Genomic DNA, 20,611 nt, shown 5'->3' on the forward strand with positions numbered 1-20,611 from the left:
TGAAATCAAAAAGGTTTTGGTTGAGCTCATTTCGGTTTCCTCTGTTTTTCCTGCAGCAAACCTGGTGCACTTTTTAAACACGCCCGCCATCAGTCAACAGTATGTCCTTTAATAAACGGCCACACCTTCATCGCTCTCATCTTCTCTTCCCTCGCCTCTGTCAATGACACGTTCTCCTTTGACAGAAACAGTCGGTGTAACTGAAGACGGAGAGACATTGGTCTACCCTCCAGCACACACACACACACACACACACACGCCGCTCGGGTAAACACAGGCATGCCTGGCGACACGTTCACGAGTGTGAGACACTGTTTTTGTAAATGAGGCACGCTGCAGACTGCTAAAAGAGCTGTTAATGTGAATGGAAGCACAATGAGAGAGAGAGGCACTAATGAGGTTCTACGAGCTGACAGAGACATCCGACTCACACCGCCTCCTTTTCTCTCGCAGAACAGCAATAATTGTTCTTAAATATTAACAAAGGCCAAAAGTTGTGACACAGAAGTGTAAGGAGGATGGCCAAATCACACATGACAGGGTGCCAAAGTGCTGCACACATGCCATCACCAGTGGGGTGGTAAGGCGCTGCACATTTAATCATATCTCGGACACTTTCCTCGTTTTGTTTCACGATTTCACATGTTGCAGGAATAAAGCGTCACATACCAGCTTTTCCCAGCTTCATCTGACCTTGTAGATGAAAGGGTCATCGTAATTTGCAGTAAATTGTGAACAGAGCAAATCTTATCGAGCCATGGATTATTAAATCATTTGTCTTTGCTCAGTAGCTTTTCTTGTACTCGTTTTTAAAAAAGCACAAAAATACAGAGGTCGACTGGAATACACCTGTGTAACCCCAAATTCAATAATGCCCTGCTATGTGATCTGTCCTTATTATAAGGGAACATAATTCGTGATAGATTCTCATTTAACAGCCCAAACATTTAACAGACCTCCCATCCCCTCCCTAAGCTTCGACCTGTTGAACAAGCTAGAAACAGGATTTGTGCGGACGCACGAGATGAAAGCGAGGACGACTCCAGGCAGATGCAGAACGATGAGACGAATACACTGGGGACCATTCTTTGTGGACAAAACAACACATGTGGATCAAAGGCTGTGGGAGGATTTTCCTACTCCTCATGCTAATCGGTTGTGGATGATTTGCAACTCAATGTGGACTCCACTTCCTCAGCGGCGGGAGGATATTGAATATTTGCAAATGAGTTATTTTGCTGAAGCTTTTCCGATAGTCTGAGTCATTAATGTTCCTGCAGCCTGTTAAGATTCATACCTACGCATGGGTGTACATCTGATGCTCTTCATCAAACACACAAACGTTTGTCTTCCTTACTGCGTTTCCCGTTCCGATACGCATCGATACTTGCTTTGGTTTCAGCCGAGGCAGGACACAAACTGCTTGATAGGAGAATACTCTAATAGGAGTCTGCACCTTTAACTACTGTAAGATCTCCTGTCTTTTATTCTTTTCTTTTTTTTTTCTGCCAGGAAGGTTCCTTTGAGATGCAAGATCTCGACCTTCAGGGAATCCTGGCCACAAAGTTTTAACTTTTACGTGAGTTGAGGCAAAGAATTGTAAGATGCCGTTTGAAGAAAGGGGAGGGAGGAAAGACAAGAAAGCTATTAGATTGCCTGTTAGCTTGCCGTCCCGTATGGGAGCAGACTGACGGTCTGCAGACAGCTGCTGATGCATCGGAGTGGAAGGATGCACCTTAAGATGGCGGTGCAGAGATGGATAAGCAGAATTTGGAACACAAAGGTGTGTTTTGCTTGTTTAAAGTGTTTAAAGGGCAACGAATGAGACCTTAGCTTGCTGATAAAATTCATCCAATAAAGTTGTGTGCCCCACAAGAGGACCTACTCCACTACATTGCAGCTTTAGTTGGGTTTTTTTTGCTCGACATGTGTGTGAAATTTGAGGGCATGGGTTCACTCAGACTGAGACAGGAGCACAACTTTGGCACGAGTCATCCACTGCAGAGGAAGTATCAGCTGAGGGCCGTCTCAGCCTGACACAGCGCTGTCTTTCCCTGTGCTGCTGGGATTCCTGCTGAATGGGGCTGAAGCTTGGCAGGGACTTGGTGCCACCTGCTGGTGCAGAGCTAACGGGTCTCTCCGGAGAGGAAACATGGCAGCACGGGATGAGCGGGGGCTTTTGGCTGCTTGTCTGGCTGCGATGCTTTTTTCTGTGAGAATTTAAAGATGCCTTCTTCACATTTTGGCCCCTCCCCCGAGATTAAAATGAGCTTGACCTCTGAAATGTGGCTTTCACCTCATCTTTTGTTCATTAAACTAGCTTAATTGAAACTCTTAGGTCGCAATGATGCTTGAAATCTATCTCAAAAAATGAAGATCTCCTTTTGAAGAACACGAGACCTCAGTGGGCCATGCATTTTGAGGTGGGAGTAGAAGATTAGGATAGAAAGCAAAAGGCACAGAAGGTTACTGAAATTCTCCACTATCCATTCCCACCGCTGACAAACCCATGAATCACTCCGGGGGACACTGCAGCAGCGACTCTCTGCAGAGAGGGAGAGACTTCACACAATGCTGCGCTTAAAACCTTCTGTGCACATGCCGCTTGATGAAGTAGCGTGAAAAGGCAAATTAACAGTGTTGGGTTGATGCTCCTTGCTTTTAATTTGGTGTTTCCCTCCATCCTCCATTCTCCACTCAGACTCCTTTACCTTCGCTGTCACCACCGCTTTTCAACGACGGCCTTGACGCCATCTTGCGTCTCCTGTAATAACTGTCTATTGTTGTTCAGCAAGAGAACACATGCGTCTTTTTGTTATCTTAATTCCAAAAGGTGACGGATGATGGAGTCTCTCCTTAAAAAATGACGATAATGACAATCCCAGCACCGATCGCTGGGTGCAGCGCTTTTTGTCTATAGGTGGTTGCATTCAGTCACATCTTCAGGACAGTTTAAGACCCAGGAAGTATTTTTAAATTGTCTTTCAGTTACATTTAGCGACTGTTTATGGTATTTGTATGTCTCCCTTGATCCAGTTGCTAATTTCTGTTCTAAGTGTTGGATCACATATAATGATCCTGGATGGATTCGACCTGGATGCTAATGTGTCTTGATGCATCCTTCACACGCGCAGTATCAATAGAGGATGAGGCGGTTGTTATGGTGACACATGGGAGGGGGGGTGTTGAAGAGAACTGCCTATTATCCATTTTACTTCCCTAGCCTGAAGTAAAATTGGTACTCCTTGTACTTATCCTTCAAAGGCTATGGGCTGTTTGACCTTCTAACCAAAGTGACAAAGTGTCAACACAAGACATGCGGCTTTGGAGACGCACGGTAACCACGACCTGACGACCAATGTTTAAATCACTCTTCACATTTCTGATAAAATATAGCAATTTGCATTGACAAACAAACATTCCGGTCCCATTCTGTGCATTTATTTCCAGACTGACCCAACGTTTAAAAATTATAATTACACTTTTCAATCAATCTCACTTGTTTCTCATAAAAATACCGCGTAGCCTCCGAACGCATGCCATACTGTTGACATACAAATGACACCTTATCCTAATAAAGAAAGCCTTCCAGCCGGTCACACTGGAGATTCCTCCTCTAACAGATGGCTGCTATTTCTAATCCGTGATCAGAAACACATACCGTCGCTATAAAAAGTCTTGTTGTGTCACAGGATTGCTTTTCATTTCTCACATTTCTTTTCTTTCACCTTCGCTGTACCTCCAGTTGTATTTCCCTCTTTTCCCTTCATTCTCCATCTCGAGGACAAATAGCTGGGATGTTGAGGAGTATTCCCAGCTTGCAAAACTCTATCCTAAGAAGTGTGAGGATGAGTGTTTCATGCTTGTTTTTGGAAATGAAATAAACCTCACCCTGCAATGGGCCTTTCATTGAAGAATTCACAAGGGTAACCGGTAAGGGACCGACGAGCTTTCGTTGTGTGGGTTTCTCTGATGAAAAGGGATGAATCAGCGGGTAAAAACGCGAAGGTTTGCTCCTCCAGCCGCTCCGGTCTGATGTGGGCTTCCATCCAGGTCTGGCGGGAGGGCTGCTGTGATGACACTGTGTGGGTGAAGAATCGTGAGTTGCTCTAGGAAAAGCCTTCCTGAATATTTACTCGCTTTTGAGGAGACTTCTTGCTATAGTTGTTACCTCTGCTGAGGAGGTTGTGTGTTTTTTCTTTCCAGTATTGCACAATAGGTACAGAATGGATTTTTGTGAACCTTAGTGGGAGGGCTGGTGATGCAGGGAAGAAGCCATTAGACTTGGAAGTGGCTACAAAGGCATAGCAACGATGCGGGTTTTTTTAGCCTTACACAAGCATGAAAAATCAATCAGGAGGAATTTCTGTTAGATTATGAAGAATTTTTAAACATAAACCAAATCCCTAATTATACGACTTTTCCTCCAAACTCCAGGAAGGGTGGAGGAGAGCGAAATACATAAATGCACACAGACAAAAAGTAAACACAGGAGTGAGACTAGACCCATTAATGGATCCGTGGATTCTCTCGGGAGGCTGAGCAGAGTCCGGCCCAGCTCTCTTGTCCACTCCGTTTCCACATCTCCAACCCTTCTGTGGTTCTATCGTCTCATTTCTCCTTTCATTTTTGACGTGGTTCTGTTTTACTCCAGCTGCCTCTGACTAGTCTAGTGTTATTTCCATTGGGCTACGAGGCTTTCCTTCCCGTCATCTGTCTAATTAAAGCCACTGGGAGCCTAATATTTGGTCTTTGTTATCAAGGCCTGCCTGCTGTGCTAGTTTTGACTTATTTCATCACAGATGCCACAAATTAATTGGCACGAAGAGGAGGACGCATCTTAGATTCATATCACAGATTACAGCTCTAATTAAATCACATGATTCAGGAATCAATGCAATCCGTCAGTTGCGAGCGAGCCCGTTGTCTCCAGCCGGCTTGGAGATCAGTCCATCAGCGTAATTGCATGCAGCCACTCCTGCATTTTGTTTAATTGATTATGGAGCTGAATTCATTCCATTCAACATATGGTGCATGAAAGCAAATATAACAGCCTCTATGCCTGAATGCTTCCTCCCTGTCCATCTGCCTGCCGTGATGCTTTGTGCACCTCCTCCCATTTCCCCCCCTTCTGAAAAACACTAGAAAAGTCAAAGAACGATGGGAGAAGAGACGCTAGTGCAGCTCGTGTCAGCGCCGCCGTCAGTCACTTGGAGGATTGCGGATTAATGTTTGCGTGCTTGCATATGTGTTTTTACTGACACTACGCTGCGCATCCTTGCACGCTTTCCTAGGACATGTGCCGGGATGTGCGGTGAGTAATTAGCAGACAGATGGCGTGCACTCCAGGGTTTGGTGGTGCAGACATGCCAATGCTGTAGATTTGGGTAAGGATGAAGGCATTGCATTGGGTGTGCTGTGCTTGCTTATCGCATGTGTGCGCGCAGAAAAGCAACAAACGCACACGTCCTATAAGAGCGCATGGCCTGTCCAGACACTTATTTGTTACCTCAAGCTTTTAGTGTTCACACAAGCATGGCGCTGCAGACTGTGGCCTCAATTGCTCTTTCTTTCTCTTCAGAGCTTTAGTTTTAGCTGTCCCGTAAACGCTCCGGGCCGTGAGGGCGAGGTGTGTTATTGTGCTCCCTTGAACCCGGCGACTGACATTAGGAGGGCTGCTGATTACAGCGAGCAAGCCTAACACAACAGCACGCATGAAAGGGGCAGCTGTCGTGTCCTGGCGTTTGACTCTAGTCTATTGTAATATAAGGACACACACACACACCTCCCTCTCTTTGCTATGCCTCAACAGAGTTTTGCTGTGACTCTGCAGAGCTGTCAGTGCCAGGAAGCAGAGTGGCACCTCCCTGATGTCGTGCCCCCCCCCCCCCCCCCCCCCCCACACACACACCCCCCCACCCCCATCTGGCCTGACAGGCTCCCCATTTTTACTACATGTAAACTGGTCCTTCCTGTATTTAAGCAATCTTTACCTCCGCCAAGGAGGTTGTGTCTTTGCCGGCGTTTATCCGTCTGTCTGTCTGTCTGTTAGCAACATAACTCAAAAAAGTGGATTATGATGACGATTTCAGGAAAAGTTGGGAATGTTACCAGGAACAGACGATTAAGCCACGCGACTAAGCTCTCCATCGGGCACTGCATATATTATAGGATTCTGGAGCGACATGGAAGTTGAGTGTAACTTGACTGCTGCTCGGAGGCGTTCGAGTGTGTACCAGACTGTAATTAGAGCTTCCCCCTGCGCTGATGCTGAGGAGCGAGGCACAAACGTCATGTGAGCAACAGGAATAGCTGGAGGGCAGAAAGGATACCAAATCACGTTTTCAAAGCATGCACTAATCTTTACCTTTAGGATAGTGTTTAATGGTGGCAGGTTGTTGCATGACATCAGCAGTTTCTTTTAGGGTTCTGCATTTTAGTCTGGTGCTGACGCGCAGTTCTTTTCAGCTACTCTGGCTGATTAAATGTCTAATCCGGTTAATGTCAGGAGGGACAGTGCTGCAAATCGAAAAAATGTCGCTGAACTACTGTGTACTAATACCATCTAATGCAGTGTTTCAGGTTTAAACCAAAACCTGACCCAACATCTCATCCATCACCGGAATCCTTCCCAAACTGATTATTCTAATTGGCCGATGCTTTTCATTACACTTATATGAACGTCTAAAGGGGTTTAGAAGCTTTGAAGAAGTTGGGGAGCCGGAATTTGAGCGAGAAACAATAATATATATATTTGTTTTAAAAGGAGAGAAGTGTATGTGGATAGCTACGCTGTGTATGTGTGGAACAGTTGCTGGTTTAATTCCTGCCCCTGAGCGAGACACTAAAACCCAATTTTCCACATCAGAGGTGCATATATTGATGAGCTGGAGACGTCGCATGAAGCACCTGGGTGTAAATGCAGTCTGCCGACATGGCCCCCATCGCATCCTCTTCATCTCCCTTTCATTTTTTGCTGCCTCATTCTGTCAGTACTTTCCTTTTCTGTCCCTGTTTGATTGTTGAAGAACAAAGGGGATATGTTCTCTTCATCAAAAGTCACCCTGGAAGGATTGATGGGGATAAAACCCGTTCTACCTAAGCAGCTGCCAGATAATCCTGATTGTCCCCCATGTTAACCTTTTTTTTTGATAGCAGTGTGAGAGAGAGAGAGTTGGGGCAATCTGCAGATTTGTGTGGATGAACTAAGCCCATACAAGAGTCTCACAGTTGGTTATGCTTTACTGTGTGTGTGTGTGTGTGTGTGTGTGTGTGAGAGAGAGAGGGGTAGACTCTAGATTGAGCTGGTGTGTGTGTAATATAGGAGAGTAAGCCAGGCGCAGCAGCAGTAGTACAGTGGAGCGAGATCGGTGTCTGGATGTTTGCGCTGCCTCTATCAGCTGCGGGACAGAGCCTTGCTGTAGGTACACACGCACACACGCACACACACACACACACACTATTGTTTCTCAACATGTCAAACACATTTCTGCATGCTTCTTCAGTATAGGACTGTTGGGCGGCACGATGACGGGATCCACATCGTGCCACACATTTGCATGCAGAGTAGATTTTCATACGGGATTTCCATAAGCCTGAGCGCCTGTTTTATTAACCTGCGTTGCCAGATCAAGGAGGTGGGCATCACTATCTGTCTGCAGATGTTAGTGCTTCTTTATTTCGGTGTATGGCAGGGTGGAGGTGCAGCGAGTGTGTCCAAAGGTGGGAAACCCGAGCGGGGTATTAGCGTGACATGACACGGGACCGTTAGTCGGGGTAGAGTAACATACGACTATGGACTCTGGTTTTAACTTCAATTTTGACCCAATAATGGGTGAAAATGGTTGAATTGTTTAATCGCCACGGGTGAGAACAGAAACTGTACATGCCCCCCCCCTCGTCTACCTTCTTCTTATTCTTCTCCAGCTGCAGTCTTATTCCCTCACTTCTTGTTTCCAGGGCTGGGTGCTAAACGTGCTCGGAATGAAAGGCACAAAAACCGTGACTGAAGGGAGGAGTGGAAGAAAGAGGTGGAGGAGGAAATTGAAGAGGAGTTAGGTATTGCTGTAAGGTGGCAGGGGAGACGGTGGAATAGAGAAGGTGTGGGGGAAAAGAGAAAGAAAGGACCGCGGCAGGTGAAAATGGAAGGGCGAGCCCGAGGCGGGTGGGATGAGATTCATTCTCCAGTGATGTTCCTCCCATCAGACGCTGCAGGCTTCATTTTAGTACAATTGTAATTAATTTTCAAGATCGAGAAAGGGAGTATAAAACATTTCAAAGCAGAAATTCTCACTGAATTTGACTCAAAATGTCTCCATCTAAAAGATTCAAATCTTCTGTGAAATGCTGACAAGCGTCGGAATTCCTGAATGATTTTTCTCGTTCATGCTTGCGAGCCCAGCAAAGTTCATGCATAATGGACTCTAAGAAGTTCTCCCGTGAGAGACCAAGTGTGCCGTCAGCAGCAGAGCTTTTCATATGAAGTGGAACGCTTGCGTCTGAATGATTCTCTCTTTTGTCATGTGGAGTCGAGGTGTTGCATCATTCTACCGTTTGCAGTAAAAATAGACAATTTTGGGAAGGTATTGAAACGAGTTTATACGGGATGTTCTGCACCACATGGAAGTCGACTAAAGCCTTAATCGGTTCTCATGTTATTAGAACTAAACACATTTAGGATGTAAAAACATATTAAAGGTAGAAGATGCCTTTTCTTGTACATTTTTGATCGAATACCAACTTCATTTCACTGAATAATCCGATAATAATTTTTTCTTACAACATACAGTGGAACAACTCGGTTTTTAAGTTTTCCATTTTAAAAATGGAGTTTAAAATGCCTCGGAAGTCGGACAGCTTTTCGGAATTCGGACACACGAGATTAGCCGAGGCGACCCGGAGACACGCAAACGAAGGCGGAGTCTGCTGCCGGAAAATAAGAGGAAAGTAATGAGAACACCTGTTGAATTGAACAAGGACATAATCGGCAAATATGAAAAATGCATCCGTGTCTGGGATCTTACTGCAGTACGGGATGGCAAAATCAATAATTTAGACCATTCTTAAGAAAACTGAGCTAAAGAGAAAGAGACGGAAAAAACCCAGAAGGACAGTTACCCAGTCACTTTATGGAGGGAGACTCCCTTTCAAAGGAATAACACTTCCGCAGCCAAAACGGTATGTAAATGATACAGAAATGGGTTAAATTAACTTTGATTCTGCTTTTGTTTCTCGCGTATCTCTTATGTTCGACAACCGAGGGTCTGCTGCAGCTCGTTGGCCCATGAAGAGATGATTCTGTGAAATACTTGCTTGTTAAGTTGCTGTCTGGAGTTCAGCCAGCCCATGAGTGGGTGGTGCCGGATCACACGGGAGAGGTGGAGCTTTAAGCACCATTCACCGTCTGATTCTGTTGAGTTCGGATGGGTTTGCCTTTATTTATTGAACCATGACAGATTTAATAATATCAGCACCCAAATAAAAACAACACCACCGGGTCGTCTCAGGAACATGCTGCTCAGACCGGATCCATATTACAGCGTCACGACTCTGATGGCGAGGGGAGGGGAGTCGATACCGGCCGCCTGACAGGCGTGGTGAGCCTCATTAAACAAGGCAGCCCAGAACCTCCACGGTGAAACGGGGGAGAGGGGGGGTCCTCAAAGGGAGGAAAAAGTCTCACAAAAAGTAAAAATTTGAGCGGCTCTCCCGGCGGTTTTGTTAGTATGCAGGAGGTGAGACAAAGAATACGTGTGAAGATCAATTCTAATACCGATCCTGACTGAAGCCCATTTCATTATAGTCCCCTGCGGTCTGAACGGGCCGCAGGGGAACTGCCGCTCACAGGAGTGCATTTCAGACGAAACCCTAATGGCCTTTTTATTTTCACACTTCCTTGAGTTCACGTTTGGAAAAACACCATCCTCCAGAAATATAAAGTGGTTGCGGGAGTAAGTGGTAGGAGTCAAGGGACAGTCGCTGGCACGCCGGCGTCGGTGGCGCTGTGCAAGTCTGGAAGGTTGATGGTTGAGCGGAAGATGGAGATGCGTCCAAAAACATGCACCGAAGCTTGCTTCGTTTCGACTGGAAGTTACTGAGTTAGCTTTCACGTTAACGTTCGTGACGACACGGACTCGTTCTGCTCTGTTGTTGTGATGCTCATCAGAAGTGATCCCAGACTGGCTTCGACTCGCTTTGGGGTCGGTTGCCATGTCAGCAGCAACTCTAATCTCCCAGCTCGGATTTTTTACCATCCCTGATTCTAGAGGCGACGGCCGCGTTGAACAGACCCGGAATGTTCTGCAGCATGCCGATACGTTTGCTGCGTGAGACACCTTTCAGTCTCATCACGTCTCTTCTTACCTGTATTTATTTTTCCTCAGCTCTGGCCCACTCTCACGCTGCGTCATCACCTATCTGTCTCTTATCCCACCTACATCTTTTCCCTCTCGTTCTTCTCTCTTGGATGCTCTAAGCGTTCCCGGTTAGAACGCCTCCTCTGTTTCCTCTATTATTTATTGAGAGTGGCTGCGCTGTGTACCCGTCAGATTTGGCAGATATGGGTTTTCCAACTCTAGGAATAAGCTGCAGACAATTCCAGGCATATTCATGTCCTCTATGAATGCAATCTTTTCCTTGTAAATGAGGTTTTTGAACGTAATTTGGCATAATCTCTGCAGGATGTGATGCAAAGAGAAGTTCAGTGCAGCCGCATCATATATAAGACAGTTGCATCCTTTCTTTTTGGTCACAGTAAATACTGTCACAGACTTAAGGGGCTCCTGTTGAATCTAAACTGTCGCCTGTAATTAAACTTGAAAACCTTTGCTGCCCTCATCTTAGCAACCAATGAGCTAATCTTACTTATCGTGGGATGTACCGTGAAAGAAGCGCTCCCGTATTATTGTCCCGTTATTTATGTCAACGTGTTTATTCGTCGGCCGCATATTTTACCATAAAGTTGGCCGAACCACGCAGCTCAGTCTTGACAGCTGGTGCAACAGGGATTGAGCAGAACTAACCTGCTAGGAATCATTACGAGGTGATAATCCCACACTGAGGACATTGGCTTGTTGCAGCTGCAGCAGAGACGGGTACGGAAAACAATAGAGCAAAAACCAAAAACAAGAGATCCAAAAAGCTATTTCTCTGCTGAGTGACTGAGTGCATTTCTTGGCATTTAAAGGAAGCCATGCATCCCAGTGTAAGACGTTACATAATGGCGTGTACACACACACCCTTGAAATCCTTACTGTATGTTCGCTAGGAGGAGGATTTTAATGGATTCAGACAAGATGCCATGTATTGGAAAGTGACATCACTAATGGTGACGGTGAAATATACTGTACATAATCCATCGCTACATCTTTAAAAGGATCCAGGCTTTCTTCTTCTGCCCTTCAGAAGCTCTGGGGATATTTGAAAGGACTGTATGCAGCATTTCTGCAGTTCTGTCAAAAGGAAACGGGAGATAGGCTTCAGTGCAGAGACGTCTCTCCTCAGTTGGTCTTTTCGTGTGTCGGGGGACTTCGTGTCCCCCCCCCCCCCCCCATATACTCATGCATGTGCAGGCTAAGAATACATTCACACACTGTTTATTCACTCCGAAGCACCGACATGAGTTCTGACATGATGGCACATGGGGTCTGCTTGGTCTCGTAAAGAAAGAAGGGGATTAATGTACTGTAGTTTAATTAAGAGCTCATCGTTTGCGTGTTCATCTCTCAGGGAGCGGATCCGTTATATTCCTGGTGTGATAAAAGCTATCGATCAGTCACGGACGGCTGCATGTTGACGATTTAGTCGAAATCAAATACCCGACAGCTGCTGAACTGCAGGCCTTCAGTCGCGATCCCTTTGTCCGTCCAAGGCTACTTGGAAGGCAAGAAAGAGATTCTGGCTCCAGACGCACAGCAACAGTTTGAATAGGATTCAGTGGAGAGGCCACCTGAGGTGCAGGTAAACATAGAACCAAACAGAGAATTCAGAATTTATACTCCAGTTTGAAGTCGGGGTCTAAACAGTCAGATGTAACGGGAGGAACATGTTCAGACCCTGCAGGAGCTTTCTGTGCGAAAGAGGAAATACCTATGAGAGCGATGCAGCATTGGAGAAGGAGTTCCAGGGCTCGGAGTTAAATCACTGCCCATGGCGAGTTTCAGCCGCTGAACGAAACAAGCCGAGCCTCCCCTGAGATGAGGAGAGGGGAGGAAGCCACGCCGTGCCAGTCGCAGCTGCCAGGGCTCCTCCTGGCTATTGTCAAGAAGCTGGAGAAGGAAGTTAATGAAACGGGCGTTCCAGCTGCCAAAGCAATGGAAAATCACATCACATCTTTTTCAGAGAAAGGACTCCACCAAGATATCCTGGCTTGATCTGTCAAACCCGACGGGCCGAGCCGTGTTCTGTCAGGATGAGAGGGAGGAGGGGATCTTTGATGCCTCGGGTTTTTGTTGTATTTTTATTTATTTTTGCCAACATATTATCACACTGAACAAACAAAGCTTTCTAGCTGCTTGGTGAAGTGCAGGAGATGAGATTTTGAGTCTTTCAAGCCATGGGTAAATAAGATAAAACATCGTTATCGTTCTTTTAGAATATAAGTCTTTTCTTGTCATCGGACATCGTACAACGACATTAAGATAGCGTACAACCCCTGGCAGCGGACATTCACTCAGAGCTGCTTCAATTCAGAGATTCTGAAATGAATGATATGGATTAGGTTTGTGTTGAACTAACAAAGAATAAATGAACTATTCATTCACGGTGCCACGGTGCTTTTTAGTCTTCCCCCCCCCCCCCTCACCGGGTTTCTCCTTTACGATCATGAACTATTGATAGAATGTGATCCATCACCACCTGGGCTGTGAAACTGTTGAAGCATCAGGATAGAATAAATATTACATGAGCTTGTCTCTCAGGGAAAGCAGTGACTGTAGTTCCTACTTCAAGGTCTGGATTTAGTCTCTTGCTGTTGGAATCTAAACACGTGTTCTCCGACTCCACACCAATACGGCTGTTGTTGATTCATCACCCAGGACAGGAAACGCTCGGTCGGCGTCCTGAGTGTGGTCGTGGTTTGTGGTTAAGGAGGACTCAAATAATCAAATGAGACGTGGAGCCAAGCAACATTCAACAACTTGAAAGGTCGAGGCCAGAAATCTTTGGCGCCACAACCGGAATAAGGAGCTAGAAATTGTGTGTATAATACGTGTATATAAGGTATAATATAATAGAAGCTCACACTCATCACATTCTTCAGTGGATGCTTTCTGACTAACGAGTCCGACTCCTCCTGTATTTATCCTGCATCGCTGAGCTGGAGCCAAACCTCCATCTCTTCCTCTCCATTATTCACCCCTACGTCCTATAACTGGATCGAGCACACGAAAGATGCATCTCCAGTAATTCCACGGGACTCGCCCTCGGATCCGGAGAGCCCATGTGAGCCTCTCTTCAAAGGTGTCTGTTCGCATGCTGCATTCATGCCAGTGGATATATTTCAAAGGCTGAGGAGGCAGATTGAAAAGCACCGACGGGGGTAGCCTGGGTCGTTGCTGAGCTGGATCCGGTGCCATATATTTGTGCCTCTCGTTATTTTGTCCGTCCACATGCATAATATATATACACAGCTTTATTCTGCCTTTTAAGCTGCACTCGCTTTTTTCTGCACGTGATGCACGCTGTTTTCATGCTTTTTGTTTCAGGTTTCATTTTTTGACATTTACTTTGTGGTTGCGATACAACACTCAGGCTTCTATGTTTTTTGCCCACACAAGACCGAGTTCCGTGCCCTCAAGCAGGAGACGAGAAGTATGAGCAGGATGTAATATCCTCCCTTACATCTGCTCTGTGAAATACATTTCAAAATAAAGTACAGTCACACCTCCAGTCATGTTTTAGTTCGATATTAAAGAGTGCATTCGTTAAAAGTCAGGAATGAGAGCCCTAGAAATAAGAAGATTTTAAATACAAGCCTTTGAGATCTGAAGCTGCATCGTCACGACGATACTTCATAAAGTGATGCAGTGATACAAGTAAGATCATCCATCAGACTTTAAGTGCATCCATCAACAACTAAGGATCAAGCGTTTAATCCTTGGATGGGACAAGGCCATACAACACTGCTGTAAGAATCTTCTTCCTCTTCCGGCTTGTCCCGTCAGGCGTCGCCACAGCAAATCAATCTTCTAGTCGATTGCATGCTTAATTCTCATTCTTGATTTGATATCGAGCTTTTGAGCAAACATTTGATTGAATGAAATTGGGCAGTTGTTCCTGATTTGTTTTTGCTCACATCCAATCACCTGGACCAACGTGCTGTGGGCCGGGAATCTTTGGGAAATCTGATGCATATTTGTTTTTACTAAAGTCTTCAGGTTCATTCATTGTCAGATTTATGCTAACAAGCATTCATCCATAATCTTTAAAAATAAAAAATAATGCTCAGACAGAGGGTTTCACGTTGCAGAGTGGAGACAAATACGTTTTGCGTTAGGTTGCAGGGGTTTGCATCACTTAGCGGGCGGATGGCTGTCATAACACCTTTGTAATGAGCAGAGCAGGAACGGGTTATTGTTATGCACAAATGGAGCTGGAAATGACCTGCCATCGCTGTGAGAAACGAGAATCTGGCTCAACTCGGTGCCCAGGGCTAAATTCAGGCTTCCTCCGCCACGAAGACACGACTGCTGTGACACGTAATCCGGGATCAGAAATACGACTGGTTGAGATTCAAAAATGGAATGGTTTACTGAGTCTTACCAGCTCGCCCTCTAAATGTAAAGAGTAAATCTTGAGTGAATATTTTTTTTCAGCATTTTCTACCTTTAAACAGGAAGTTCCTGCTGGAATACTAAAATAACAGCTCAATGCACTCGTGGAGCACAACCTCAAATAGAATTCCTCCACCGTCAGGAGGCTCATCAAATTTTTGTGATTAAAGATTCTTTCAAGTGTATTTCCATCATCATGGCTAAATGATTAAACAGCCAATATTACATTCTCATTAACAAATGTATATTTAGCCTGGAACGCCAGTGAGCCGACACCAAACCTGCTGGTAGATTTCTTATATCGAACCTCATTTTGCTCTCAGTATTACATCACTGTGGATCTTTGTTAATTGGGTTGTAACCTTAATTACGCTCAGCGGAATCAATCGCTGGTTGACTGGACTGACTGACTGTTTGTGGTGTAACAAGTCTCAGAGAGGAATAGATCCAGATGATCCATTCCTAAATCTCTCACTCGTTCCTCTTTACTGGAAGCAGCACTCGTGCATCGTTCCTGGCTGGACTCTGTTGGCACGGAACACGCTGTGTACTTATACTTGTATACTTTTAGTAGTGGAATGGATTATCTGCTCTTGCTTACTGATGAAGGATAAACTGCCGTTGTTTTTAATAACTTGACATTCACTCAAAGGTCACAAGGTGGTCATTTATGTTTATTTCCATTTAAATGGATGCAGTTGGGATTCACTCAGAAGGCTTTTCTGCAACATGCTCGTGGCTTATATCCAAATAACAAAGTGCTCTCTCCGGGGCTTATTAATGTAAAGGTAAAGTGCCCTGCTGGATTGATGCTCCGTGCTGCCGTAATGGACCCCTCCTTCCCTTTATTTACAGTGAGCTGCTGGAGGCTGCGTTTTTAAACAGGGCATACATTTTGTTTTATTTTAGAAATAAATTAACTTTGGCTCTTAAATGGGAAGTGCTGGTGAAAATCAATCAATCACCGTGGTGCTTTTAGTCATCTGGGATTTGCATTACAAACAAATATGCACAGACGCACACGGCCTGTTGATCCGAGAGGACTCTCTGCCGGGATACTCATTTCCCTCGGGGACTGTTTAGAGACGGAGAAGCCGGATCTGTCTATTGCTTGGTTCTCGGTCAGCTGCAAGGATCCAAACACACAAAGCAGGTGAAGTGGAATGGACACCGGCTGCCTTCTCCTCTTATTTCTATCAATTTGAATTTGATTTGCCTGAACGGGTCATCGTTTAGACGGTTTAGCGTGTTTCTGGTGCGTCTGATGCGATATTAGGAACACCCACATATATTTTCCCATCTGATTGGAATGATTGAGGAATCAGCATTTTACTGACATCGGTAAGGACGATGCAAAAGACAGGATGAGGTGGAGAACATTGAATTGCTTTGGCGACCCCTCACGGGGACAAGCCGAAAGTAGAAGAAGAGGATGCATATTATAACCTGTGTAATGTCTTCTCTCAACAGGGCATCAACATGGAGGGGCCCAGTAATGCGGAGGACACGCCTCAGCCTCCCAGTCCAGCCATGTACCAGCTGGATATTGTCCTAAAGAAAGGGAGCGGCTTGGCCATCCGGGACAGGACAGGTAGGACCTTACACTAACCAAAACATCAATCTGAAGTCCACATTCAGTTTCTGATCTACTCCCCTGGACCTTCGAGTGCGTTCCCCCCCCCCCGCTGAGGAGGCTGCCTGACAATATAAGCTACCCTCTTCTTGGGAAACTCTAACAGTGATGGTCTCATTGGCCGTGTCGTAACGGTTACCATGACGACAGAACCGTACAAGCCCACTCTCTCTCTGGGCGCCGCTCACCTGTCCATCCAGATAATGAGCGTCGAGGTAGAGAGCTCACCTGTCCTGAGCCCAGACAGCTCATTACAGAGAGGAGGGGGAGCCATTGTCATTCAAGTAGAATAGAATGATAGCAGAATTATTTTTATTTTTATTCTGACTGAAAAGTGTTTTAAAAACAACAACAGAAAGATTTTTATTTCCAGGGATTCCTCTCAGATACATTAGATATGCTTATCATCATGGAAATGTGCTATAAATACCTGAGCTGAACGTTCCTGGAGACTAACTACACAGTAATTACAAGCAGTTCATATAAAAGGACATTAATAGCCACATAATGAGTCACGTAACCGCAGCCTTCGAGCTACAGTCAGATAACCCTGCTTCACGGTTCACCTTATTCTGCATGGGCCCGGGGGGGTGGGGGGGGGGGAACCTGCTGCAGCCGCCATTATAGATGACATATTGTTACGTGACCTCGGATGAAAACACACCTTCTTCTCGCTGGACCCGTGTCTTCCTACGGCTGAGATACAAATACGAACAAGCTCCTCGAAATGTGGCGGCCTGACACGGCCTGAAAATGCATTTGTGAATTAAATATTCCAGCCTTCTAAAAAGAAACGCTTCCACTTGGTTTCTCCCAGTGATATCATCCTGTGACGTCACTGCACGGGTAAAATAATATGGTTTTAACTTGATAATATGGTTTTAACGTGACGGAAGCAGAAAAAGGACAAATTAGGAGCGCTGCTTTTAATAGTAGTTCCTAGGGGGGGGGGGGGGGTATTTATATGTGACACCCTGCAACAAGAACGGAGTAATTAGCGTTGCAGGAATGACCTCCTTTATACGTTCAACGCTGTGACATAATTCTGACGTACGACCCTCTACGTTGTGGGGATTTAATACTCCTCCTCATGAGATCGCTACCGTCTTCCTCTCCTACGACTAATCTTCCACTCCTCTTCTTTTAACCCTCTGGATGGTTTTCTAATGATTTGTTTGATTCTATCTCGTCTTTACCTCGTCTTCATCGCTCAGTTGAATTGTTGTGTTTATTATTTAAAGATCCTTTCATTTCTTCCTCATCTGAATGCCCCCCCTCCCCCCTGCTGTGCGGTTGTCAGCTTTATCTTTGATTCAGCATGAGGCTGGACATTACTTCATGTTTCTCCCTTCACTGCGAACCCACACAGAATCCTGGAGCGCCAAGTTGCATGAAAAGTTAGGAACAACCACTTCTTTGAAAGTTTCTCGCCGCTAACGTTGCCAGTAAAAGATCTGGGTCACACGATTCGATCAATCAACATGTGATTGGATCGCTGCTGTGTGCTCTTGGGGTGCAGTTTATGCACCATTTTATTTCTAATTAGACATAATTCTTGAACACAAAGAATCCGCAGCTACCGACTGTCTTCTATTAATGTGTGGCGGGCGACTCCGTTTGTAACCGCACGTTTCATCCTGACAACATACATTATTGATTGATTTCTAATCGCGCCAGCAGGTGGTTTGTCATCCACATTCATTATGTTTTAATACTTCAGATCAATGAGCCTCTCGGCTGCAGTTAAAAAAGGCCTCATCGTTGCATTTTTATGTCACATTTGGAAGCATTTGTGATCAAAATATACGAAGGAATAGAAGGAAGGAAGTGTGAAGCTTATTTTTAGAGCACGATATGACGGTAATTTAATGACCTGCTCTTATATTATCTGTTAATAACTCTGGTCCGTTTGTCTTTGCCAGACTGACACAGGAAGCTATTAGTCAGGAATATATAATGAGTATCTGGAGACTAACGATGGAAATGAGGAAGTGGGTAGATGATCACAACTCTGAATTGTCCCCGATGAGAACCCTCGCTTGTTAGAAGTCCTCCACCTGAGACGGAGCGTCAAGAGCTGCAGACGGGTTCTGGTTAAGAGGGAACGTGACCTCATAATCCACCTCATAATCCAGCAGAGGAAAAATGCTGCTGTTCATGGAATTAACATGGAGCATCTCGAGCTCAAGAATACTGTTCTAATGATAAAGAACCACTTTGGGGTACATGTATTTCCGTTTTCTGCTGCACTGGGCAGGTTCAAAATATTTCCATTAGCCATGACGTGGTGACTCATCAACTTGTGTTGTGGGCGACTTGAGAATATTCAAGTTTGCAAAATGTCTTTCAAATCATTGTGAAGCGAAGTACTTACCATGCATCAAAAATACATGCATACAGTATTCCAGTTATTTACGCACACACTGCAAATACACACACTGTAAATCAGGATGTGCACCAGAGCACAAACATCAGAGGTAAAAACAGATTGTTGCTTTGCATGTACATTTAAAATACGAGTCTCTTCTGCCTTTCAGACCCTCCAATCAGGCTCTTGGCTCGTATCTCATATCTATTTCCTTGACTCATAGGGTGATAGCTGGATCAGCTTGGTGGTGTTTTGTCTAGACATTTAGCAAATCGGACAGGAAGAAAACAGAAAATTCCAGTATAGAATATGCATTTTCTGCCAAATAAATGGTAAGACCTGTTGAATCTGCCCCTTTATAAAATTGATCATTTCTTGAAGTGAATATTTTGTAAAATTGATAAATATAGCCCGTGGACATGAAATGCACCCCTAATTATAGAATGACCCACATACAAGGAAGAGAGTCACAGACTAGCACAAATAAATGTAGAACAATGGCCCCACCGTGTGGCTAAATAAAGACATTGCATGACACACACGCCTCAAAGAACTCAGGTGAGTGAGATTGTCTGATTGTTTTCACCTGACTACCTGGTTTTTTTGTGGGATTATCAACCTGGTTTAATTTCTGTATTTTGATTCTGAGCCAACACTCGGTGCACCAATGATTTTTTTTTTTTACATCCAGAGACGATGTTATGATCAAAAACCAGCAAATAATATTTTTAAAACACTTACCTGAAACAGGAGGAGATGGCTGGAATGTCTCAACATCCGGAAAAACCAGGAAGTGTAATTAAGAGGATATTATACATGACTATCAAAATAAAGTAGGAAATTAAAAACTAAATTTCAAAATAAGAGGAAGCAAGTCACATGACACACCTACGTCATTCCTTCAATGCTCATTTCAGGGATGAAATTTAAGGGCAAAAATGGTGCCACATGTTCTTTGTTTGTTGTTTATTAAAAACTATAATCTTGTAACTTCCATCTCTGCGTTGCCTCCTCATAGGATCCAGTGACCCGTATGTAAAGTTTAAGCTCGGAGGGAAGGAGGTGTTCAGGAGTAAAACCATCCATAAAAACCTCAACCCGGTGTGGGAGGAGAGAGTCAGCCTGCTGGTGGAAACCCTGAAGGACCCGCTCTATGTCAAGGTGAGGCTATTCTGCGGGAATAAAGACAGTGTTTTGTTGAACCTTCTCCTCCCACCTGCTGGTTTTGTCTCTGTAGGTTTTTGACTACGACTTTGGACTTCAGGATGACTTCATGGGCTCCTCATACCTGCATCTGGAGTCACTGGAGCATCAGAGGTCGGCGCTGTTTCCTTTTATTCCTTCCACTAACAGCTTCTTGCGCCACTTGTTCACGCTGCAGCATCGCCCTCTCACCTCCACCTGCTGGAGGCCCTTTTGGGTGTGAGTCAGTGTGCCCCCTCTAGTGGTAGCCTTTTGTATCGCAGCTCAAAACTCAAAGATTGCATAGTCGTAATATATTTTAATAAGAGTGGAGGGAATTAATCTTTTTTCCAGTATTTATTATATTTTAAGTGGGAATACTGTTATATAATGTTTTTATATATATAAGTAAATCTAATTTTAATCTAATCATATTAAAACGATTCAGGCGAAGTCTTTGTTGGAGCTGTGCTCGGGTTAGGCCTCTTTCATGGCAGATAGACATAAAAGTGAAATGAAAATCATTATGAAAATGATCCGGTTTAATTAAATGTGACAGCAGAATCCCTAAGCCAGAGCAGCTGGATGGAATTCAGCCATCGTTTATTTTTATTGGTTAAACCTGCTTTTTCTCCTCTGACATGATGAAATATTAAG

At 44.8% G+C, this 20,611-nt stretch overlaps 1 protein-coding gene across 1 annotated transcript in view; it reads left to right on the top strand.

Annotated features, from left to right (window-relative positions):
- mctp1a (multiple C2 domains, transmembrane 1a) overlaps positions 1-20,611 on the top strand; it is an 80,194-nt gene that overhangs the window by 7,558 nt on the left and 52,025 nt on the right. Inside the window, exons 2-4 of the mRNA XM_068738853.1 lie at positions 16,242-16,362; positions 19,791-19,933; positions 20,010-20,089. Of these exons, the coding sequence (XP_068594954.1) occupies positions 16,242-16,362; positions 19,791-19,933; positions 20,010-20,089 (344 nt within the window). The remainder of the gene's footprint in view (positions 1-16,241; positions 16,363-19,790; positions 19,934-20,009; positions 20,090-20,611) is intronic.

The sequence above is a fragment of the Brachionichthys hirsutus genome, chromosome 4 (assembly GCF_040956055.1).
Source record: "Brachionichthys hirsutus isolate HB-005 chromosome 4, CSIRO-AGI_Bhir_v1, whole genome shotgun sequence".
Taxonomy (NCBI): domain Eukaryota; kingdom Metazoa; phylum Chordata; class Actinopteri; order Lophiiformes; family Brachionichthyidae; genus Brachionichthys; species Brachionichthys hirsutus.